Source organism: Mus caroli, chromosome X (assembly GCF_900094665.2).
Source record: "Mus caroli chromosome X, CAROLI_EIJ_v1.1, whole genome shotgun sequence".
Classification (NCBI taxonomy): domain Eukaryota; kingdom Metazoa; phylum Chordata; class Mammalia; order Rodentia; family Muridae; genus Mus; species Mus caroli.
This window is the reverse complement of record NC_034589.1, coordinates 98,809,413-98,836,020: the sequence shown is the minus strand read 5'-3', so window position 1 is coordinate 98,836,020 and position 26,608 is coordinate 98,809,413. Positions and strand designations below refer to the sequence as shown.

The 26,608-nt window shown below is 39.9% G+C and overlaps 1 protein-coding gene across 1 annotated transcript in view; it reads left to right on the top strand.

Moving 5' to 3' along the window:
* The first annotated feature begins 5,546 nt into the window (after nt 1–5,546).
* Zdhhc15 (zinc finger DHHC-type containing 15) overlaps nt 5,547–26,608 on the top strand; it is a 117,627-nt gene continuing 96,565 nt past the window's right edge. Inside the window, exon 1 of the mRNA XM_021153468.1 lies at nt 5,547–5,947. Within this exon, the coding sequence (XP_021009127.1) occupies nt 5,812–5,947 (136 nt within the window). The 5' untranslated portion in view covers nt 5,547–5,811. The remainder of the gene's footprint in view (nt 5,948–26,608) is intronic.

Here is a 26,608-nt window from a genome sequence, read left to right as displayed (position 1 = left end):
TGGATTTCATGGAGGCATTTCCTCAACTGAAGCTCCTTTCTCTGTGATAACCCCAGCTGTGTCAAGTTGACACAAAATTAGCCAGTACACCAGCAAAGCTTTTAATCACCATCAATGGAGAAAACAAAGACATTTTATAACAAAACCAAATTTAAACAATATCCATCCACAAATCCAGCCTTACAAATGATACTAGGAGGAAAACTCCAATCCAAGGAGGCTAACTACATCGAAGAAATCACAGGAAATAAATAGCACCATATCACCAAAATCAAAGAAAAGTAAGCACACAAACACACAAACTCCACCACCACCAACATCAAAATAACAAGAATTAACTGTCAACCTCTCAACATTAATGGACTCAATTCCTCAATAAGAAGACACAGGCTAACAGAGTGGCTGTGAAAACAAGATCTATTTGGCTACATTCGAGATACACAGCTCAACAACAAAGGTAGTAAAGGGTTGGGAAAAGGTTTTCCAAGGAAAGGATGCAAGAAGCAAACTGGTGTAGCCATTCTATCCAATAAATACACTTACAACCAAAATTGATCACAAAAGATAGGAAAGGACACTTCATACTCATCAAAGTAAAAATGCATCAAGGTGACATCTCAATTCTGAACATCTATGCTGGAAATGCAAGAGTACCCACATTCATAAAAGAAACCTTACTAAAGATTAAATCATATATCAATCCCCCACATTAATAGTGGGAGACTTCAAAACCCCACTATCATCAATGGACAGATTATCAAGACAGAAACTAAACAGAGAAATAATGAAACAGATGTTATAAATCAAACGGACCTAATAGATATCTACAGAACATTTCACCCAAACACCAAAGAATATACCTTTTCAGCATCTCAGGGAACTTTCTCCAAAATTTACCATATACTCAGTCACAAAGCAAGTCTCAACAGATATAAGAAAATCAGAATCAGGTGTGGGGAGAATGGGGAGGTTGGAGTAGGGGTGAGAAGGCTGGAAGAGAAAAGGGAAATTGGTGGGGAGGCACATCTCTGGGACAAGCTGGAGACCAGGAATGAGGGAGGCTCCTGGGAGGATATGGGGGTGACCCTAGTTGAGACTCCTAGCAGTGAAGGATATGGAGTCTGAAGTGGCAACCTCCTGTAGCCAGGCATGAATCCCAGTGGAGGGTAGGGGCACCAAGCCACCCACAAAACCTTCAACCAAAAATTTCCCCTGTTTAGTCAATAGTCTATAGATAGTGAGGTCATAGGCTGTAGGGGTAAATCTACTACTGAATATTTTGCTAAATGGGTGTGCAATCAAACTAACTTCCAAATATTTATGTTTATGCCTATAGACTAGTGTTTCTCTCAGCCTTTGTCAGAATAGCTAATATTTAAAGCAGAGACTATAATTTGTCCAAATGTTGACAGTAAGCAACAAGACATTTTATACCATCTCCTCCAAGGCCCAGGAAATACTGTAGCAGAGTGGGTGGGAAGATTGTGCAAGTCAGAGACTGGTCTTATAGCTATTGCAATCATGAGCACACAGCAACTTTGAACACATGTAAATCTTGCTTGCCTACACATGATAAAACTGTAAAAGTGAGAGAGAGACTAGTTGGAAAGAAGAAGGGGGTTAGTAGATGGTAGGGGAGCAGGAGAAAATTATTAGGACAGGTATGACCATAATAAGAAATCGTCAAAGATAGAAAATACAAAGTGTTCAACATTCTTACCCATTAGGAAAGTGCAAATTAAAAATACACTAAGATTCTACACAATCAACACAGAATGTCTATCATAAAAGAAAAAAAGGTCTGGTGAGAATGTGGAAAAAAAGGAAATACTTATAAAACAAAACATTCCTGTTGGCAGGAATGTTAACTGGTCTACCCCCTACGGAAGTCTATATTGAGGTCCCTCAAAAACTAAAAATAGAAATCCCTCCCATATGACCAGCAATACCCCTCCAGGGCAGACAACCAAAGGACTCTATGGAAACATCCACAGAAATGTCTGCATATCCAGGTGTGTTACAGCACTATTCACTACAGTCAAGTTATAGAAGATGGCTCATCCAGGAAATCACTTGACTCCCAACTCTGCAGGTCTGAGTTCAGATCCACAGAACTCAAAAAAAAAAAAAAAAAAAAAAAAAAAAAAAAGCCAGGTATGGAGATGCCAGAGATGGCAAGATGGAAAGTGGAAAAAGCTTTGTGGCTCACTTTCCAGCTAGCCTAGCCTACTTGATGAAGTTTCAGGGCTATGAGAGATCCTATCTTAGACAACAAAAAAAGGAGAGAGAGAGAGAGAGAGAGAGAGAGAGAGAGAGAGAGAGAAATAATTCCATTTGCTAAAAAACTGTTGAAACTGAAGATCATTGTGCTGAAAGAAACTAAATCACATGTATAAAGATAATGCCACATATTTTTCCTCATTAGTAGATACTATAATTCTTTGTAGGTATATAAAACTGCACACACAGAGACACACACAGAGACAAGAAAACACACACACACAATATGGCATGAAACTAGAAGAGACTAAACAAGTGAAGGGAGAATTCAATTGAGGAAATCAGAAGACGTTAATATAGTCAAAGTACATTTCGTACTTGAAAGAAATGGTCTTTACGAAATATAGCAGTATGTCTAATAGTCTATGTCAATAAATGAGGTAGGAGCTGGTAAAAGCACATGCAGCCAAGCCTGACAACCTGAGTTCAATTTCCAGGACCCACATGATGTCCTGATAGAAAGAAATTACTTCTATCTCTTGTTCTCTGACCTCCACACACATGCTGTGTATCATGTATATGTGTGTATATGTGTACACACACACATGCATACATTCACATGCACAGTCATACACACACACTAAATAAATGTTACTTTTTAAAAAAGTGAGGAAGTCTCAAGTAACCCAGCCTGAGCCTGCTCTATATCTAGCTATATAGCTGGGGACTGCCTTGAATTCCTGCCTTTACCTGCTAAGTGCTAGGGTTACACCCATGTACCATCATGATCAGCAATAAACTAGGGGAAAAAACAGCAGGGAACAGAAAGAAAACAAGTAAGTCAGTAGTTGACATGTAGCCTGTAAACATACTTTGCTAAACCTTGCAATATATATTCTTGAACTTGGTTTCTCTGTTGGTTCTTAGCCATCCATGCTAATCTGCATATGAATTCTCTCTATCATAAGTCCTCATCGCAAGCTATTTGATTAGTGCCCAGATTACACTAGAAAATAAAAATATAAGCAAAGCTCACCAAAAGGGAACTTTTCAACTTCCCTATCCAACCTCCTTTCCTCACCATAGCCCCTGTGGTGGTGGCAGGCAACACTGGTCATTACCTTTGACTGGTCTCACTCCTCACTTTTTACAGTGATTAACAAATTCTATCGATTATCTCCCACAAACAGTTCCATGATACCCTTTGTCTCCTGATCCCCTGCTTTGGGCCCAAAGTCTTTTAATTGTGTCATGGGGGGGAGGGGCAAAGGCAAGTGTTCACAGAGATCAGAAGACAGTGTCAGAGCCCCCCAGGAGATAGTTACAGGCCAATAGGAGGTAACTGATGTGGGTACCAGGAATCAAATTCTTGAAGAGCAACAAGCATTCTCAGCTCTCTGGCCCATAATACTTCAAAAATATTAATCAAGAGGTTAGCCTACTGTGATACCTTCCAACAAGACAGGTTTCTTGTAGTCTTCTCAAATATACCATAAAGTTTCATATATCTTTACCATTATATAATTCCCTTTATCTGTCGTTCCTTCCCTCAAATCCCTACTTAAACATGTTACCTTCTTAGTAAGTTAGTAGCTATTCTGCCCAGCTCAGACTCTATCTACATTTAATCATTTCCTCCACAAAGCCACTCGGTTTAAACAAAATAGGTACAAAAATTTCAAAATATATGTTCTAAGATCCTCAAATCCATGATTAATGGAAAGCTATTCTTTCATGTCAGAACTTCAAGGCTAAATAACTTATCGGACTATTAAATATTGTAACTAAAATACACTCTGCACTTCATTATATTACTACTTTAGTAACATCAACCTTTATCTTAATCTGAAAAGAAACAATAGTGTTGTCACTTTAGGAACGCTATTGCATGTATAACCATACATTAAAACCACAAGACAACCTTATAAAACATCTTTTTTAAAAAATTAGATATTTTCTTCATTTACATTTCAAATGCTATCCCCAAAGCCCCCTATACCCTCCCCCCTGCCCTACTCCCCAACCCACCCACTCCTGCTTCCTGGCTTATAAAATCTTTTGCTCTCACACAGCAGTCACACCGACTGTAAATCAAAACTGGATCTCAGCAAAAGTCTCTTCATGTACTAGACCTTAGGAAACCATTAGATCAATGAGTATGAAAGATACAAACGACCATAATAACAGAACTATGGTAGGTACTTGTGCCAAAACAACAGCCTGCTGCCTTAAGGAGGACATGAGCTTCTTCGTGACAGTCCCCTGGTTTGCCATTCTTTATTTATACTAATGTTGACTTAATAGAAAGTAATGACTTGCCTCCTGATTCAGGCCGGCTTCCTTAGTGAAATCCAGCTTACTGTTTTACAGAAGTATCACTGTGACTCTATTCCATTGCCCCCCAAACCTTTGCTGACTGTTTTCCATCTGCTTTACATAACTGTGTCCCTGACAATGCATCCAAGAGCATTCACATCCTTGCTCCAGCCCGTGTATTTTCAGTCCTCACTCCCACCCTCTTCACATAAACTCTCTTCAAGGTACAGCAGCTGGTCTTGGAACACTTTAGAAATTGTCATGTCATGCCTTTTCAAACACGTTTCTGGTCTGAAAGGTCATCAATCCTCTTCTGCCTAAAAAATGCTTTTTTTTTTTCTTTTGGTTTTTCGAGACAGGGTTTCTCTGTGTAGCCCTGGCTGTCCTCACTCTGTAGACCAGGCTGGCCTCAAACTCAGAAATCCGCCTGCCTCTGTCTCCTGAGTGCTGGGACTAAAGGCGTGCGCCACCAGGCCCTGCTGAAAAAAAAAATGCTTTTATTAATAAAGCTTAAACCTTTAGAGAGTTCCCTGAGCCCAGAATCATTATGGCCTTCCCTTGATTTCTGCACCATTGTATTTATTCTGAAAATACACTAAGCTAATTCTACAGGGGGTACAGAGAGGGTGGAAGGAGTGCCCTGTCAAGGGACATACCCCAAAAGAGACTGCAGCACTAAGTGTTAAGCATACTGTTCAAGTAGCAGTGGGAGGATGGAGATGGAAGACCTTTAATTCATGAGGTACTACTGTGCTGTGTGCATCTTTTGCACAGTGCCTTTTTGTACTTGTGTGTCTTGGGACAGCAGAGAAAAGGAGATACAGGGGAAGGAAGAGGGGAGAAACCAGAACTGAAGAGAAGGTGGATGCAGTGCAGTAAAGGCAGATGGGCGGACCCACATTTCTTGGGTTTTACATTTGGCGGAGGCCCAGCCCAGCAGGCTCAGAGGAAGTGGTTGGGGGTTGGGGGTTGGGGGTAGGGGGCGAGAGGTGGAAAGGGGGAGGGGCCGTAGTCCCTCTGAGTCCTGCGGCCTGGACTGCTAGGCAATCACCTTCTGCCCCACCTCAGCCGGTTCCTGAAGCTGTGACTCACGCCAGCGGTGCCAGACGGGACGCGCTGGGCAGTGCAGCCCCACAGGTGGCAGCGACTCGAGGACGGTTCCCGCCAGGCTAAGCAGTGGAGCGCCGCACAGCGCGCCTTCCCGCCTCCCAGCCGCCGCCCAAGCAGATCCCGGCCGGCGCCAGCAGGCCTGCTCGGTCGATCTTCGAGCCGAAGATGCGGCGGGGCTGGAAGATGGCTCTGTCTGGGGGGTTGCGGTGCTGCCGCCGGGTACTGTCCTGGGTGCCAGTGCTCATTATTGTCCTCGTCGTTCTCTGGTCCTACTATGCCTACGTCTTTGAACTCTGCCTGGGTAAGTGGGGCTGGCCACATAAACTGGGGAAATTATGCTCCAGCACAATCTTCTGCCCTATCCTTCATGCCGATGTCCCCAGTGAGCTCAGCCCTCACCCTGCGGCTTTTCCCTTTGCGCCCTGAAAAACTCCCAGTTTCCAATCTTGGGCTTCTCACAATATCTCTCATGCGCCGTCCCACGAGGGTACCACCACGTCGCCATCTCCTCTCCTCTGGGTTTTCTTACTTCCTTGCCCCTACCCTCGATAATTCCCTGACTCTTTCTACCAGGACCCCCTTCCCAGTACAGGGTAACCACTTAAGCTGTACTGCCTGGCAACCACCTTCTGAGCCCACCCTACCAATTGAGGAAGCACGCCCTTAAAGTGCCTGCTCCACCAAAGCATCCAACTAAGGGCCCCACCATTTCCCCCTCCTACTATGATTCCTTCCATGCTGGGGATTCCCTATAAGGGATCCCAAAATAATTCCTGTCCTCTTCTATTAGCTCACCTTTTCTCCACATTGAGATCCATACCTTCTCTCTGCAATCTTCAAACACAAGCTGAGAGGTTTCACATCTCCCCACCCACTTCTGAACCTCTCACATCAGAACATTTCTGTTCTCACTTTTTACACAGGGCTAAGCCCTCCGTCCATTCTTTCTCTGAGATCTAAGAGAGCACGCATGTGTGTTCACACATGCAACATACACCACACACACACAGAGAGAGAGAGAGAGAGAGAGAGAGAGAGAGAGAGAGAGAGAGAGAGAGGAGTGCTTCTTATGACTCCTCAGTCTGTTCTACTTCACGTTTCACACAATGGTAATAAGCTTTCCCCCCTTCTTTCCCTGTGCGTTTTCCTCATTTTCAGAGCTCCTTTTGTGGTGTGGGGGTTCTATACAACACTCTCTTCTCATATTAGAGCTCCGCAGTGTACCACACTGGGTACAGCCTCTTCCCTTCCACTTTGTAAAGCATTCAACTTCTCATTAGAAGGCCTATGTTATTTTCTGACACATCTCATTAGTGACCCCAGTTTGTCATAGTATGATCATGTCCCATCCACAATAAATGCATACTCAAATGTTTTCTTTACACTCAAAAGAGTCCCCACAATCTTTACCATATCCCACAGAAGAGCCACTACTTGTCTAATCTTTAACTATCTTTACTGAGAAACATTCTTCACCCCCTCCAGTGTTTTCCCACTGTCCCCACCACATTCTAACGCTATCAGTCTCTGGTGCTTGTCATTGTTTCCTCTCAGAATGCACTTGCCCCCTGCTTTCTCAAGCCTGGGAAATCCAGTTCTTTCTTACTGAAGTTTGTCGCTTTGGCCCTTTCCTGTGGGAATATACTTTTGTTGTTTTCTCTTCCTAGACCACCCCTTTAGTGATGCTGGACTTTCCTTATGCCCTGTCCTACCACACCAGGGATTACTCTAGTCTCTCCTTATTTACAACCTGGTTCCTATCATATACCTTGTGCTTTCAAACTCAGAATTCTCCAGTCTTTCACAGCACAAAAACCAAGATCTTTTTCTTGTATTTACCCACATACACTTAGATTTTCATGTTTCCAGTCCTCTCTCTATTACATATGGCCTTCTAACATTCTCATAAACTCAAATTAGTTTTCATGACTTATGCTGTCTCCTCTCAACAGAAATTTCTCATGGTCCATTAAAGAATCCCAATATCTTTTCACGTGAGATCCTATTAAGACCTATTATCACTTCAATATTGAAATCCCATTACCAGCCCCTTATACTTGTGGCCTGCAGTCTCCCTGTTCATTCAAAGTGGAGTACTCATTGCCACCCCACTGGAGTTCATCAAACATCCCCTCAAAGCTGCTTTCCTATGCTTCATTTATTTCCTCATATCATAACTCTCACCTCAAATATTACTGTGTGGGTGCTACTATTCAGTCCCAGGAGCCAACTACACTTATAACCCCTTTCTCTTACATATTTGAAAAAATATTATACTCTATCCCTACACAAACTTGGGTCAAGTAAAGTGAATGTGTTTTTTCCGATATAAGAATTCCTTCTAGTCAACTCTATAGATCAAGGTGTGGCTTTTTTTTCTGCCCTTCTTCTTAAGGACGTTATGGGAAATACAGAAGAGGCTTTTAGCAATAAGTTTGGTTTGTTGCCTTCATGGGTAGGCATTTGGGCTGTTCTCCTGTTCTTCTTCTCTGTCTGCTATAAGGTGCATTCCCTTGACGGGAAAATCTTCCTGTTCTCAGACCTTACCACTTTGTCTTTTTTGAATGATTAACTAAGGGATCAAAAGTTCAGCTCCATTGTGATGGTTTGTACATTACTTCCAGGAACAATGCTACATTGTAAATACTATCAAGCCTTCTTTTAAAGTCCTTTAGTACTAACATATATGAGTTCAGCACGAAATCATGTTAAAAATCAGTAACGATGATAGTTAATCCTTATATAGTGGTTATTTTGTGCTAGAAAAAAAGTGTCCTCATGACTGCAATTTTATTAACAGTCTATATATATATCACCTCGCTAATCCTCAGAGCTCTATAAGGTAGGTACCATTATTACCCCCACTATCCAGATATGTAAAGTGAGTCAACAAACGGAGGTAAGACCAAGTATCAGGTATGGTTGTACACATTTGTTGTCCCAGTAGGATCTGGAGTCTCAGCTACATAGAAAGGCTGAAGCCAGGCTAGGCTACATAAAACCCTGTCTCACATCCCACTTCCCCCTTCAGAAAAAAATCAGTGCATATAATTAGCTTTCTATAGGTTCTTAGTCATGCCGTACTGAAAGCTGCTAGAAAGCTTAGGGTTTCTTATGCCCAGTTGAGAGGAATGAACTGATTACGTAGTTTATCTGAGATTATAGAGCTGGTAAATTGTTAAACTTAGATGGTAACACAGGCAATGTGGACCTTCTGTTCAAGATATTATAACAGGCTGCTTCCTCTCAACTACTACAGAGGTCAAAACTGGTGACCCACAGGACTGGTATAACCTGAAAATATATTTTATTTGGCTCAGACAGTGTTTTGTTTTAAACATTTTTGTATCAATATTAGCAATGTTTTAAACTAAGCTAAGCCCAATAAAGTTACATAAACCTATAGTCTCAACACTTGAGAATCTGAGACAGAAGGGTCACTTGAGCCTAGGAGTTCAAAACAACCCTCTTTACTATAGGCAGAACCCTTCTCAAAAAAAAAAAAAAAATCAGTGAAATAAGTGGCCTTGACTTCTGTTTCTAGCTCTCGCATTCTATGATGCCATCTTCACGTTACAATCTTAAATGTTTTCTAAAGTTTTACGTGTGTGTTTGTGTGTGTTTGTGTGGTATTTGGAGGGATGTGCCTCTACATTTTGTGGAAGTCAATGGAAACATAGGAATTGGTTATTTCCTTCTATCATTAGAGTTCTGGGGATTGAACTCAAAGACCCTGAGACCTGGTGGCCAATGCCCTTACACATTTAGCCCTCTTGCTGGCCCTCTTTGTAAAATCTTTGAACAAATGTGCAACCTGGATTTCAGAAATGTTGAAGCCAATTTTCTAATATTACATTTAGTATAGCACTGAGCATCAGAAGTGAAGCCTGCCTGATAGCAAAGCCATGCCTTTATCAATGTAACAAAAGCAATAAATTAGGGTTTTGCTATGACTTAAAAGGTAATATTAAAGAGCTAACTTCTTTCTAAAGAGAACCTCATCTCTACAGAATATCAGGCTATAATATCAGGCTGATACTAAAGGTGATACTTTTGTACTTATATTTTTATAATATTTTTAATTACAAAATAATCACACCATTTCCTCTTTCCCTTTCCTCCCTCCAACACCTCCCATGTATTCCTTTACTCTGTCTCAAATTTGTGGTTTTTTTCTTTTTTCTTTTTCTTTTTTTAAATAGATACTTTCTTTATTTACATTTCAAATGTTATCCCCTTTCCTAGTTTCCCCTCCGAAAATCCCCTTTCCCCTCCCCCTCCCCCTGCTCCCCAACCTACCTACTCACATTCCTGATCCTGCCATTCTCCTATACTGGGGCATAGAGCCCTCACAGGACCAAGGGTCTCTCCTCCCATTGATGACCGACTAAGCCATGTGTTTACTTTGATTGGTGGTATAGTTCCAAGGAGCTCTGAGAGTACTGGTTAGTTCATATTGATGTTCCTTCTATGGGACTTAAGTCCCCTTCAGCTCCCTGGGTATTTCTCTGGCTCCTTCATTGGAGACCTTGTGCTCCGTCCAATGGATGACTGTGAGCATCCGCTTCTGTATTTGCCAGGCACTGGCAGAGCCTTGCAGGAGATGGCTATATCAGGCTCCTATCAGCAGGCTCTTGGCATCTGCCTAGTGTCTGGGTTTGGTGGTTGTTTATGGGGTGGATCCCCAAGTGGGGCAGTCTCTGAATGGCCATTCCTTAAGGCTCTACTCCAAACTTTGTCTCTGTAACTCCATCCATGGGTATTTTGTTCCCCATTCTAAGAAGGAACGAAGTATCTTCACTTTGGTCTTCCTTCTTCTTGAGTTTCATATGTTTTGCAAATTGTATCTTGGGTATTCTAAATTTCTGGGCTAATATTCACTCATCAGTGAGTGCCTATCATGTGTGTTCTTTTGTGATTGGGTTACCTCACTCAGGATGATATCCTCTAGATCCATCCATTTGCCTAGGAATTCCATAAATTCATTGTTTTTAATAGCTAAGCAGTACTCCATTGTGTAAATGTACCACATTTTTTGTATTCCATTCTTCTGTTCAGAGACATCTGGCCTTTTTTCTTTAATTATTGTAATATTTACACAGCCACACTCTCATTTGTAAATAAAGAAGTACAGCCTGATCAGACTGTATCATGTAGTTGCATGTGTATGTTTATAGGGCTGACCATTTGCTATTGGATAACCTAATTGGTGAGCCCTTCCTAGGGAAGACTACTTCGCTCTCAGCATCCCTTAGTTGCAATGTAGTTCTTTGTCTGGGGTTGAGGCATCATGAGATTTCCACCTTCCATATTAGCACATCTATTGTTGTCATCCTTGTTCAGGTCTTCTTTAGGCAGTTTTGTTGCCTGCATAGTTGTAGCCTCTCTAGTGTTTCTAGACAATGCAATCTCACAAACTTCCTGTCTCTGGCTCTCCCTAACTTTCTACCCCATCTTCTGCAATGATATCTGGTCCTTAAGGTGCAGGAATTATGTTGTAGATATATTAGTTGGGCTGTAATTTCTTTAGACTAATTCTGCTTTTACAAGCCAGGAGACCTAGGATAGGTCGTCTAATCACTTCCAACTTCAGTTGCTTTCATGTGCATGTTTTCATTCTTACTAGTGTGATTATTTATTCATACCACAAATACTTGCTCAGTATTTACTGTACACAAAGCATTGCTATTATGACATTTAAATATTCTGATGACTGGAAAGCATGAACTGTAGTTTACAACACAGTATAAAAGTGTGGTAGATGTCAAGTTACTATATTAATAAGAATATAAAGTATTTTACCTCCCTCAAAAAACAAGCTTACATTTTTAATGAGAAAGAAAGTAATAATATCTACTTCATTAAGGTAAATGTATTATGACAAAAGACAGCCATTGTAAAGTATTTAGTCATTTAGTACATTACTTCAGTATAAACACCAAATCATTATTGCTTCCACCAAAAGAAAACCACATAGATGTTAAAAAATAATTCTCCTTCTAGGAGAGGAAGGGCCAATGGGTATGGCACCATCCCAGTAGTCCATCAACCCAGGGGGTATTCTCATCACACCAATGAGGGTATAGATAGCACAAATTAAAGTCAGTGGGTTATTTAATAAAATGATAATAAGTTGGGAATGGTGAGGATGTATCTGGGACGAGTTAAGGAAAAGTACGAGGAGTAAATTGGTCAAAACACATTATATGCATGTGTGAAATTCTCAAAAAGTTAATAAAAATATTATATTAAAGAAAGAAGTAAACATCTTGTTCCCTTCACCTCTAGTCCCTGTCAACCACTCATCTATATTCTAGCTCTGTATTTGCCTATTCTATAATGTGTGTGTTTGTTTGTCTGTTTGTCTGTGTGTCTGTACTTGTGTGAATCTGGATTCTTTTAATTAGCATTATGTTTGTGAGATCCAACTACATTGCAGCATCTAACAGTATACTATTTCTTTGATAGATTACTGATATTCTATTCTGTGTCTTTGCCAGAGTTTGTCTATACATCTGTTCAAGGACAGTTGGGATGCTTCACCTTTTCTTCTGTTCCAAACAGTGCTACTGTGAACATTTATATGGAAATAATTCTTTATATACCAGAGAGAAGGATGAGAATGATTGAACTGTATGGTAACTTTTTGAGGAATCTGTGAACTATTTTTCATCATGGCTGAACATCTACATTTCTCCTAACAATATTGATATCTTTTTCCATTAGAAAAAAAAAACCTTCCTTGATGTAGTGTTACATGATATCATTCTGTACCTTGATTTGTGTTTCCTAAATGAGTAAGCATGTTGAACATATTTTATGTACTTGACCATTTTCCGTGTCTTATTTGGGAAATATCTATATAGACTGAGCAGGTTGTATTTATGTATTTAGGAATACACATGCACACATTTATATGTAACTACAATTAATGAAAAAATGGAGACTATGAATTTGAAAGAGAACAAAGTATAGGGTGTATGGGGAGGTTTGTAGGAAGGAAAGGAAAGAAGTAAATGATGTATGATTTCAATGATCTCAAAAAATAAAGCAAATATTAAAAAATGACTATTCAAGTTGTTTCCCATTTTCTTCAAAAATGTGCCTTCATTTTCTTTCTTTAAAATGTCTTACTTAGCATACAAAATGAGTTTAATTATAAAATCTTCATACATACCTATAATAAATATATAATCACCTACATTATCTTCTGTTGTTCTTCCTCTTCCTTGTCCTCTTCCTTGCCTGCAAAAGTCCCTCTTCTGCCTTTATGTCATTTACCTATCTATATATGATATATATGATACACACATGACACGTGTGATATTTGATTTCCCTCCCATCACCACCTTTTCCCTTGCCTTTTGATCCCTTTAGATCCCTTCTTCCCTCCCCATGCACCTACCTTCTACTTTCATGTAGATTTTTCTATTCTTATGTAACTATCTTATTTTTTTCTAATTCTAGAGTTGTCATAGGTGAGAAAACATGTGCTAATTTTCTTTCTGAGTCTGGTTTATTTTGCCTAAATGATGATCTCCAGTTGTGAAATTGTTTCCTGCAAATTACAGAATCTCATTAATTTTTATGGTTAAACAAAACTCCATTATGTGTGTGTGTGTGTGTGTGTGTGTGTGTGTGAGAGAGAGAGAGAGAGAGAGAGAGAGAGAGAGAGAGAGAGAAGAGGANTCTCAGATGCCATGGTTTCCCTGGGCACACTTCTCAGATGCCATGGTTTCCCTGGGCACACTTCTCAGATGCCATGGTTTCCCTGGGCACACTTCTCAGATGCAATGGTTTCCCTGGGCACACTTCTCAGATGCCATGGTTTCCCTGGGCACACTTCTCAGATGCCATGGTTTCCCTGGGCACACTTCTCAGATGCGATGGCTTCTCTGGGATTCAGAAAGCTGTAGTGGATCAGAGCAGCAGCAGACCACCAGTGACTGGACTGTTTTTGGTGAAAGTGTGGCTTTGGGGCTTCTCAGTCCAGCCACTAAGCTGGCTGTGACTAGTTTTCCTGTACAGTCTACTTGTTGTCATCACAATCTGAGAAATGGTTCATGCATGAGAACTGAAAACAATGGCTGTTTGATTTTCATGTTTATGAGGCAACAACTTACTGAGGTTTTTTTTTTGCTTTGTTTCATTTTAACTTATCAGCTGTTTTCAAATATTCGATAATTACTGATTGGTCCATTCTGACTTCTTTGGTATGTATTTCTTTACCTGTAAGGTCCGCTTCCACAACTGTTCTCAGTATACAGGTCATAGCCTACTTCTTTTTTTTTTTTTTTTTTTTTTTTTGGTTTTTCGAGACAGGGTTTTTCTGTGTAGCCCTAGCTGTCCCGGAACTCACTTTGTAGACCAGACTGTCCATGAACTCAGAAATCTGCCTGCCTCTGCCTCCCAAGTGCTGGGATCAAAGGTGTGTGCCACCACGCCCGGCCACATTTTCTTTATCATTTCATCTGTTCATAGTTATGTAGACTAATTCATTTTGACTATTATGAAATATGCTACAGTTAACATGAATGCACAAGTTTATGGTAGGCCAACTTAGATTTTTTTTCAGGTATATACCTAAGAGTGGTAATGTTGAATTGTATATTAGTTGTATTTTTTAGGCTTTTTGATCATTAATTTTTGGTTAGTATACAAAGTATTGAATTTAAGTGTGATATTTCATTCATACATATCTTTATACATTGTTCATATTCAGTTTTCCACTAGGTTTCCTTGTTTCACCTTTCCCTTGCCTCTCCTGTTGGCCTACTTCCTCTTGTCCAAGTAATATGTCTCTTTTCATGTCTTGTATATGCATATATACATATGTAATCTATATGCATATATAACTAGATTCTACATGGAAGAGAAAACATTTGGTATCTCTTCTGTCCTACTACCTCCTTTTTTTTCCTGTTGGCCCCTCCTTTTCCTTAAATGTTCCCTTTGATTTTTCATGTCATATATAGGCATAAGTTGATAGATAGACTGTAAAATGTAAATATTTCCTATGAGGTAAATGTAATGTTTATCTTTCTCATTCTGGTATAATTCTCTTCCTTTGTTTAAATGAGATGTGCTAAACATAGTAATTTTAGTGTGCAGTAAGATAGGTTCAAAAGCACAGACTAAAAATCTAAGAGCAGAAACAACACACAAAAATGAATATATTAATTCCTATTTCACCTTGGTTCATAGGAGGACAAGGCAGATAGTATTCCCATACTTACCCAGATTACTATAGAGATCTTCCAAACATTGACTCAAATTGAAATGAAAGCACAAGTTTCCTGGGAATTTTAGCTGTCTGAGTCTTTCTCCCATGACAGTGATAATCACAAACCCAAGAAAATGGCTGTGTATGCTGTAGACAATGGAGATGGCTTACCTCATAGAAATCAGTGCTTAGTGACCCGGGAGAGTATAAATGGTAGCAGTGTCTCCAAAGTGGAGAAAAATTCTTAGCCGCAAACCTAGAGACCAGTGCACAAAGTTTCAAGCCTGAGTATATTAGGGAAAAGTAATCATTCTTCCAAGCAGAGGCCCAAGCCAGGATTGAGAAGTTCTTCAGACAGACAGACAGACAGACAAAGCAACAAAATCACTCTCTCTGAGACATAGTGCCGGAAGGTAGTGTTGTGCCTAGAGAAACAGGAAGATCCTGGGATAGCTACTTGTCATGACAAATGCCAGGATTCCCTCAGGAGCTTAGCCATCATGCTGACTCTTGATGGATAGCTTCTTCAGTCACTTTGACTAAGCAGTCATTTGCAGAAACCCAGAAGGACAGTGTCAACTAAACTTCTGGGGTTCCTGTCCTGATGGAAGCCCACCAAAGCTGTTGCCAAAACCTGTTGCTTTCCTGAAGACCACAAGAAATAGATTAGTAGAGCAGACAGATTTTATTCAAGCCTGGACCTGAGGAAACTAGGATAGACATTCCCATCTCAGATTTCTATTTCTTCATTTTAAGGAATTTCTGTTCTGATTTCCATAATGGCTTATATTCCAACCATTGATGTTTCCCCAGAATCCTTGCAAGCATTTGTTGGTATTTACTTCTTTGATGATAACCATTCTGACTGGAGTCAGATGGACTCACAAAGTGATTTAATTTGCATTTCCCTGGAGTTCTCAAATGTTGGAACACTTTTGAAAATACTGATTGATCATTGTATGTTGAGGTTTTGTCTTTTACTATCTATTGTAATGATAAGTGCGGACCCCCAAGACTTGGAGTCTGCACATAATCTCTGTGATCCTGCCCCCAAGTTAATTCTGGTTGGTGAATAAAGATGCTGACAGCCAATAGCTAGGCAGAAGGGAGATAGGTGGGGTTTAGACTTTGAGGGCTTGAGGGGAGAGGAGGACCAGGAGGAGCAAGAAGGTGCAGGAGAGGAGGAAGGAGAAGTGCCCATGGGTTAAGAGTAAAGAGTGTATGGTCCTGAGGGATGTTTGATTGGAGGGAAGAGCAGCCCAGATGAAGCATAGCAATAACACAGGGTTATCGATAGGAAAATAGATTCTAACAGCATGGAGGGTAGGCAGCTGCCCACCTCTTGTGCTTCTTAAGGCTTATTGTAAATATAAAGGCTATGAGTGTGTCTTTTATTTGAGGACTAATTGGTTTAAGGAAGGGTAGAAACTCCGGACCTGAATTTAAATGTTTACTACAATTTTATTTGGTTTAAGAACTATGTATTAAATTGTCAGGCCCATTTAGTGATAGCATGATTTGCAGTTTGATGTTTAATTTTCTAGGTTCATTATAGATTCTAAATATTAATCTCTGGTCTGATGCATAGTTAGAAAATATTTTCCTCTCATTCTGTAGACTGTTTCTTCACTCTGGAGATTGTTTCCTTTGTTATACACATTTTTAATGTCATGAAATCCCATCTGTCAGTTCTTGGTATTATTTTCTGTGCTATTGGAATCCTTTTCAGGAAGTCCTTGTCTATGCCTATGAGTATATTCTAAGTGTTTTCCTCTAACACTTACAAATTTTCATGTCTTACATTAATGCTTTGATCTACTTTAAATTGATTTTTTTAACAGGGTAAAAATATGGGGATCTATTTTTATTCTTTTACATGGAGTTATCCAGCTTTCCCAGCAACACTCGTTGAAGAACCTATCCTTTTACAATGTGTACTTGACATCTTTGTCAAAAATTGATGACAGCAATTAACTAAAAAAAAAAAAATCAGTAACCCCACACTATACAAACTATAAATGGGCTGAGAAAGAAATTGGGGAAACGACACCCTTCACCATCACCACAACGAATATAAAATATCCTGACGTAACTCTGGCCAAGCGAGTGCCAGTCCTATACAACAAAAACTTGAAATATTTATTTCTTCAAGTCTTTGAAGAAGTAAATTGAAGAAGATATTAGAAGATGGAAAGATCTCCCATGCTCATGGATCAGTAGGATTAACATAGTGAAATCTTACCAAAAGCAATCTACAGATTCAATGCAATTTGCATCAAAATTCCAACTCAGTTATTTACAGACCTTGAAAGGCTAATACTCAACTTCATATGGGACACAAAAACAAAAGCAGAACAAATAAAAAACAACAACAACAAAAAACCCCAACCAAACAAAAAACCCAGCATAGCCAAAGCGATCTTGTACAATAAAAGAATTGGAGGTATCAACATCCCTGATTTAAAGCTGTACTACAGAGCAATAGTAATAAATATTACATGGTACTCGCATAAAAACAGACAGGTTGATTAATAAAATCGAATAGAATAAACCCACACACTTAGAGACACTAGATTTTCTGACAGAGGGGACAAAACTAAACAATGAAAAAAAGAAAGTGTCTTCAACAAATGGTATTGGTCTAACTGTATGTAGAAGAATGCAAATAGATCCATATTTATTATCCTGCACAAACTCAAGTCCAAGTGGATCAAAGATGCCAGCTCACGCTGGTGAGGATATGAAGCAAGGGAAATATTCCTCTATTGCTTATGGGAGTAAAAACTTGTACAACCACTTTGGAAATCAATTTGGTGGTTTCTCAGAAAATGTAGAATAGTTCTTCCTCAAGGCCCAGTTACCACTCCTGCACATATACCCCCAAAATGCTCCAGCATACCACAAGGACATTTGCTCACCTATGTTCGGAGCAGCATTACTTGTAATAGCCAGAAACTGGAAGCAACCTAGATGTGCCTTAAGCAAAGAATGGGCAAAGAAAATGTGGTATATTTAAACAATTGTATTACATAGCTTTTTTTTCAAAAACAAATTTTTATTAGGTATTTTTTTCATTTACATTTCAAATGCTATCCCCAAAGTACCCTATACACTCCCCCTGCCCTGCTCCCCAAACCACCCACTCCTGCTTCCTGGCCCTGGCATTCCCCTGTACTGGGGCATATGATCTTCGCAAGACCAAGGGCCTCTCCTCCCAATGATGGCCAACTAGGCCATCCTCTGCTACATAAGCGGCTAGAGACACGAGCTCTGGGAGTACTGGTTAGTTCATATTGTTCCTTCTATAGGGTTGCAGACCCCTTTAGCTCCTTGGGTGCATAGCTTTTAAAACAAGAATATCGTGAAATTTGCAGGCAAATGGATGGTATTAGGAAATATCATCCTGAATGAGGTAACCCAGACTCAGAAAGACAGACATAGTATATACTCACTTACAAGTGGATATTAGCCATAAAGTGCAGGATAACCATGCTACAATCCATACACTCAACGAAGCTAAGTAACAAGGGAGACCTAAGAGAGGATGCTTGAATCTCACTGAGAAGGAGAGATGAAATAGACATTGGTGGTAGATGGAGTATGGCAACTGGGTAGGAGAGGGAGTTGGGAGGGGAACAGGAAGAATCAAGTGTGGGGAGGACAAAGGGAAATTGAACTGGGAAAACTGGGATTAGTGGAGAACACTAGGACAAGGGAAACTCCCAGAAACCTATGAGGGTGACCCTACCTAAGGCTCTTAGCCAAAGCAGACATGGAACCTGAAACAGCTAACTCCAGTAACCAGGCATCTAATGGAGGGATGGGGACATCAACCCATCCACAATACCTTTTACCCACAAAATGTACAGGAATAAAGATGGAGCAGATTTTGAGGGAATGGCCAACCAATGACTGACCCAACTTGAGACCTATGCCATGAGAGAGAGCCCACCCCGTGACACTATTAATAATATTCTCCTATACTTGCAGACAGGAGCCTAACATAACTTTCCTCTGAGAGGCTTCACCCAGAAGCTGATGTGAAAGAGATGCAGAGACCAACAGACAAACATTAGATGGAGCCCAGGGAATCTTATGGAAAGAGAGAAGGAAAGATTGGAGGAGACAGAAGGTCAAGGACATCACAAGAAAACTTATAGAATTGACCAACTTACGTCCATAGGGGCTCACACAGACTGAACCACCAACCAAAGAGCATGCATTTGATGGACCTAGGACCCCTACACATAATGTAGCAGATCTGCAGCTTGGTCTTTAAACAGTCTTCACTTCTAACAACTGGATCAGAGGCTGTTTCTGATTCTGTTGCCTGTCTTTGGATACCTTTCCCCTAATGGGGCTGCCTTGTCTAGCCTCAATAGGAGAAGATGCACCTAGTCCTACTGCAACTTGATGTGCCAAAGTGGGTTGATATCCATGGGAAGGACAACCCTTCTCTGAGGAGAAAGGGAGCAGGGGTTGGGGTTGAATGAAGAGGGAGACTAGGAGGAGATGGGGGAGGGGGAGGGAAAGCTACAATCTGGATGTAAAGTAAGTAAATAAATTTCAAAAAGTAAAAAAAAAAAATGATTCTAGCTGTATAGACATTTCTAGTGTAATTTAAGGGCAGGTATTTTGAAGCCTCTAGTATTACTCTTCCTGCTAAGGATTTTACTGGCTACTCAGTGTTTTTGCATGTATATGAATTCTAGGATTTTTTTTCTAGTTGTGTGCAAAATATTTTTAGAATTTTCATGGGGGATTGCACTGAATCTGTAGATCGCTTTTAGTGACATAGTCATTTTCACAAAATCAATTCTATCAATCCATGAGTATAGGTGTTCCATCCATCTTCAAGTTTTCCTTGTAGAGGTCTTTTGTTTTTGTTTTGTTTGTTGTTGTTTTAGTTGTTTGTTTTTTTTTTTGAGACAGGGTTTCATTGTGTAGCCCTGGCTGTCCTGGAACTTGGTCCATAGACCTGGCTGGCCTCAAACTCAAAGATTTGCATGGCCTCTGTGGCATTTAAGGCATTCACCACTATGCCTGGCTGTAGGGGGTCTTCTTTTCCTTACTTTAATTGGTGATTTTACTTATTTACATTTCAAATGTTGTCCCCCTTCCTGGTTTCCCCTCCACAACCCCCCATCCCATCCCCCTCACCTTTGCATCTATGAGGGAACTTCTCCACCTACCCACTCCCAACTCACCACCCTGGAATTCCCCTACACTGGGGCATTGAGCCTCCACAGGACCAAGGGCCTCCCCTCCCACTGATGCCAGATAAGGCCATCCTCTGCTACATATGCAGCTGAAGCCATGGGTCCCTCCATGTGTACTCTTTGGTTGGTGGTTTAGGCCCTGAGAGCTCTGGGTGGTCTGGTTAGTTGAAATTGTTCTTCTTATGGGGTTGCAATCCCCTTCTGCTCTTTCAGTCCTTACCCTCACTGGGGCCCAATTGGGTCCAATTCTTTGGCTGTGAATATCTGCATCTGTATATGTCAGGTGCTGGCAGCACCTCTCAGGAAACAGCTATACCAGGCTCCTGTCAACAAGCGCTTATTGGCATCAGCAATAGTGTCAGGTCTTGGTGTCCCAAATGGGATGAATGCCTAGGTGGGGCGGTCTCTGGATGGCCTTTCCTCCAGTCTCTGCTACATTTTTTTGTCCCTGCATTTCCTTTAGACAGGAACAAATCTGGATTAAATTTTTTGGGATGGGTGGGTGGCCCCATCCCTCAGCTGGGGGCCGTGCCTTTCTACTAATGGTGGTCTCTAACGGTTCTATCTCCCCTCTGTTGGGTATCTTGGCTAATATCAGCCCAATTGGGTCCTGGGAGGCTCTTGCTTTCCTGGCATCTAGGATTTTCTAGTGGCTACCACCAGTTCCCCATACTCCATTGCTACACACCTCTCTGTTCATTCCTGACCCTCAGTACTTCTGTCCTGTCTCTTCCCATAATGAATCTGCCCCCTTTCCCATCCCTGTCCTCTCTCCCTCCGAGGTCCCTACCTCTACTTGCTGTGATAATTTTGTTCTCCCTTCTAAGTAGGATTGAAGCATCCACACCTTGGTCTTCCTCCTTGTTAAGCTTTATATGGTCTGTAATTTATTTATATTGTGGGTATTCTGAGCTTTTGGTCTAATATCCACTTATCAGTGAGTACATACCATGTGTGTTCTTTTTTGTCTGAGTTACCTCACTCAGGATATTTTCTTGTTCCATACATTTGCCTAAGAGTTTCATGAAGTCATTGTTTTTAATAGCTTAGTAGTACTCCATTGTGTAAATGTACCAAATTTTCTGTATCCATTCTTCTGTTGAGGGGCATCTGGGTTGTTTCTAGCTTCTGGCTATTATGAATAAGGCTGCTATAAACATGGTAGAGCATGTGTTCTCTTACTCCACATCCTTGCTAGCATTTGCTATCTCCTGAGTTTTTAGCCATTCTGACTGGTATGAGGTAGAATCTCGGGGTCCTTTTGGTTTGCATTTATCTGATGACAAAGGACTTTAAACATTTCTTTGGTGCTTCTCAGCCATTCAAGATTCCTCTGTTGAGAACTCTCGGTTTAGCTCTATATCCCAGGTTTTGAGTTATTTGTTTTTGTGAAGGCTAACTTCTTGAGTTCTTTGTATATTTTGGATATTAGCCCTCTATCAGACATAGGGTTGGTAAAGATCTTGTCCCAATCTGTACATTGCCATTTTGTACTATTGACAGTGTCCTTTGCCTTACAGAAGCTTTTCAATTTATGAGGTCCCATTTGTCAATTGTCAATCTTAGAGCCTGAGCCATTGGTGTTCTGTTCAGTAAATTTTCCCCTTTGATGATGTGTTCGAGGCTCTTTCCCACTTTCTCTTCTATTAGTCTCAGTGTATCTGGTTTTATGTGGAGGTGAGCTTTGTACAAGGAAATAAGAATGGATCAATTTGCATTGTTCTACATGCTGACCACCAGTTGAACCAGCACCATTTGTTGAAAATGCTGTCTTTTTTTCCCACTGGATGGTTTTTGGCTTCTTTGTCAAAGATCAGGTGACCATATCTGTGTTTAATTTTGGGGTCTTCAATTCTATTCCATTGATCTACCTATCTGTCTCTGTACCAATAACGTGGTTTTTTTCTCATTATTATTTGGTAGTACAGTTTGAGGTCAGGGATGGTAATTCTCGTAGAAATTATTTTATTGTTGACAATAGTTTTTGCTATCCTGAGTTTTTTGTTATTCCATATGAATTCAAGAATTGTTCTTTCTATCTCTGTGAAGAATTGAGTTGGGATTTTAATGGGGATTTTATTGACTCTATAGATTGCTTTCAGTAAGATAGCCATTTTTACTATATTAATCCTGCCAATCCACAAGCATGAGAGAGCTTTCCATCTTCTGATGTCTTCTTAGATTTCTTTCTTCAGAGACTTAAAGTTCTTGTCATACAGATCTTTCACTTGCTTGGTTAGAGTTACACCGAGATATTTTATATTATTTGTTACTACTGTTAAGGGTGTCATGTTCCTAATTTCTTTCTCAGCCCATTTATCCTTTGAGTGGAAGAAGGCTACTTATTTCTTTGAGTTAATTCTATATCCAGATACTTTGCAAGTTGTTTATCAGCTGTAGGAATTCTCTGGTGGAATTTTTGGGGTCGCTTATACTATCATATCATCCGCAAATAGTGTATCTTGACTTCTTCCTTTACAATTTATATTTCTTTGACCTCCTTTCTTTTGTTGTCTAATTGCTCTGACTAGAACTTCAAGTACTATATTGAATATATAGGGAGAAAGTGGGCAGCCTTGTCTAGTCCCTGATTTTAGTGGGATTGCTTCAAGTATCTCTCTATTTAGTTTGATGTTAGCTACTGGTTTGCTGTATATTGCTTTTATTATGTTTAGGTATGGGCCTTGAATTCCTGATTCAAGACTTTTGTCATGAATGTGTGTTATATTTTGTCAAATGCTTTTACTCCATCTAAGGGATTGATCATGTGATTTTTTTTTTCTTTGAGTTTGTATATATAGTGGATTACTTTGTTGGATTTTTGTGTATTGAACCAACCTAGCATCTCTGGGATGAAGCCTACTTGATCATGATGAATGATTGTTTTGATGTCTTCCAGGATTCAGTTTGAGAGAATTTTATTAGTTTTGCATCGATATTCATAAGTGAAATTGGTCTGAAGTTCTTTTTCTGTGTTGGGTATTTGTGTGGTTTAAATATAAGCATAATTGTGGCTGTTTAGAACGAATTGGGTAGTGTTCCTTCTGTTTCTATTTTGTGGAATAGTTTAAAAAGTATGTTATTAGGTCTAATTTGACGTTCTGATAGAATTCTGCACTAAAACCATCTGGCCCTGGGATTTTCTTGGTCGAGAGACTTGGACTGCTTTTATTTCCTGAGGAGTTATGAGACTGTTTAGATGGTTTATCTGATACTGATTTATCTTTGGTACCTGATATCTGTTAAGTAAATCATCCATTTCATCTAGATTTTCCAATTTTGTTGAGTATAGACATTTGTAGTAGGACCTCATGATTTTTTAAATTTTCTCAGTTTCTGTTGTTATGTCTCCCTTTTCATTTCGGATTTTGTTAATTTTGATACTGTCTCTGTGCCCTGTAATTAATTTGGCTAAGAGTTTATCAGTCTTGTTGATTTTCTTGAAGAACCAGATCCTGTTTTGGTTGATTCTTTGAATAGTTCTCTTTGTTTCTGCTTGGTTGGTTTCAGCCCTGAGTTTGATTATTTCCTGCTGTCTACTCCTCCTGGGTGTATTTGCTTCCTTTTGTTCTAGAGCTTTTAGGTGTACTGTCAAACTGCTAGTGTATGCTCTCTCTAGTTTTTGTTTTTTGTGTTTTTTGTTTTTTTGTTTTTGTTTTTTGTTTTGTTTGTTTGTTTGTTTGTTTGTTTTTGAGGCACTCAGAACTATGAGTTTTCCTCATAACACTGCTTTCATTGTGTCCCATAAGTTTGGGTATATTGTGCCTTCACTTTCATTAAATTCTAAAGCATCTTTAATTTCTTTCTTTATTTCTTCCCTGACCATGTTATCATTGAGTAGAGAGTTGTTCAGCTTCCATGTGTATGTGGGCAATCTGTTGTTTGTGTTGTGTTATTCTGTGGTGGTAGGACAGAATGCATGGGATAACTTTAATCTTGTATCTGTTGAGGTTTGTTTTGTGTCCATTATATGGCCAGTTTTAGAGAAGGTAAAATGAGGTCCTGAGAAGTTATACTCTTTTTGTTTTGGGGTGAAATGTTCTGTAGATAGCTGTTAAATCTATTTGGTTCATAACCTCTGTTGCTTTCCCTGTGTTTCTCTCTGTTTAGTTTCTGTTTGCATGATCTGTCCATTGATGAAAGTGGGGTATTGAAGTCTCCCACTATTATTGTATGGGATGCGATGTGTGCTTTCAGATTTAGTAATGTTTCTTTTACAAATGTGGGTGCCCTTGCATTTGTGGCATAGATGTTCAGAACTGAGAGTTCATCTTGGTGGATTTTTCCATTGATAAATATGAAATGTCCTTCCCCATATATTTTTTGGTAATTTTTGGTTGAAAGTCTGTTTTATTCCATATTAGAATGGCTACTCCACCTTCTTTCTTGGGACCATTTCCTTGGAAATATTTTTCTAGCCTTTTACTCTAAGTTAGTGTCTGTCTTTGTTACTGAGGTGTATATCCTGTATGCAGCAAAATGCTGGGTCCTGTTTACATATCTAGTCTGTTTGTCTATAGTCTATGTCTTTTTATTGAGGAATTCAGTCCATTGATGTTGAGAGGCATTGAGGATCGATGATTTTTGCTTTCTGTTCTTTTTGTTGTTAGACGTGAAATTATGTTTATGTGGTTCTTCTTTTGTGTTTATTGTGAGATTACTTTCTTGCTTTTCTTGATTGTAGTTTCCCTCCTTGTGTTAGAGCTTTCCTTCCATTATCCTTGGTAGGGCCTGGATTAGTGGAAAGATACTGTTTAAATTTGATTTTGTCCTGGAGCACCTATGATAATTGATAGTTTTGCTGGATATAGTAGACTGGGCTGGCATTTGTGTCCTCTTAGGGTCTGTATGACATCTGCCTAAGATCTTCTGGCTTTTTGAGTCTCTTTTGAGAAGTCTGGTATAATTTTGATAGGTCTGCCTTTATATGTTACTTAACCTTTTTCCCTTACAGATTTTAATATTCTTTCTTTGTTCTGTACATTTGGTGTTTTAATTATTATTTGACAGGAGGAATTTCTTTTCTGGTCCAATCAATTTGGGGTTCTGGAGGCTTCTTGTATGTTCACAGGTATCTCTTTCTGTAGATTAGGGACGTTTTCTTCTATAATTTTGTTGAAGATTTTTACTGGCCCTTTGAGTTGTGAATCTTTGCTCTCTTCTATACCTACTGCCCTTATGTTTGGTCTTCTCATTGTGTCCTGGATTTATTGGAAGTTTGGGGTTAGGAGCTTTTTGCATTTTCTTTGACTGTTGTGTCAATGTTTTCTATGGTATCTCCTGCACCTGAGATTCTCTCTTCTGTCTCTTGTATTCTGTTGGTGATGTTTGCGTCTATAACTCCTGATATCTTTCCTAGGTTTTCTATCTCCAGGGATGTCTCCCTTTGTGATTTCTTTATTGTTTCTAGTTCCACTTTAGATCCTGGATGGTTTTGTTCAATTCCTTTGCCTGTTTGATTTGTTTTTCTGTATTCCTTAAAGGGATTTATTTATGTGTTTTCTCTTTAAGGGCTTCTACATGTTTACCTGTGTTCTCCTGTATTTCTTTAAGGGAGTTGTTCATGTCCTTCTTTAAGTCCTCTATCATCTTCTTGAGATGGGATTTTTTTTATCTAAATCTTGCTTTTCAGGTGTGTTAGGGTATCCAGAACTTGCTGTAATGGGAGAACTGGGTTCTAATGGTGCCAGATGGCTTTGATTTCTGTTGCTTATGTTCTTGCCCTTGCCTCTCACCATCTTGTTATCTCTGGTGTTAAATGACCATGCTGTCTCTGACTGGAGCATGTCCCTCCTGTGAACTTGGTTATGTTGGGCATCCTTAGGTCAGGCTGTCTGTTGGTATGGGATTGGATCTCTAGAGCCTGATCTGTGAGCTTGGCTATATCAGAACTCTTTGGATTCACACTGTCTTTGATTTGGACTGGGTGGGGAAGGGAGCTTGAGCAAGGACAGGCTCCCAAGAGTAGGTGTGAGCTGGAAGGAGGGTATGTCTCCAGCAGGGTGGGAGGTCCTGTGTTCTCTGGGCCTGGGTATGAGTGGGGCAGGAAGGGCTGGAGCACAGAATCTGCTCCTGGGGGCAGATGCAAACCAGAAGCTATAGAGGTCTTTTTGTATGGTTAGTTCATTCCTAAGTATTTTATATTTTGAAGCTGTTGTGAATGGAATCTATTTCCTTCTTACCATCTTAATTTCACTACAGAAGAGCTGCTGATGGACTGTAGGTTTTTCTTTTGGTAAAGTACTGGCTGCACAACTTTCATAATCCACATAAAGAAATCTGAACAGAGCGATACACATTTGTATTCTCACTGTTGGAAACGTATAGACAGGCAGGTCCTTGGTGGCTCACTGACCAACTATTCTAGTCCTTAGTGAATTCAAGGGCAGCAAGAAGATACATCCATTTGCCCAAGAATTTAGTAAATTCATTGTTTTTAATAGCTGGGTAGTACTCCATTGTGTAAATTTGTGAGGTAACCCAATCACAAAAGAAGTCACTTGATATGCACTCACTGATA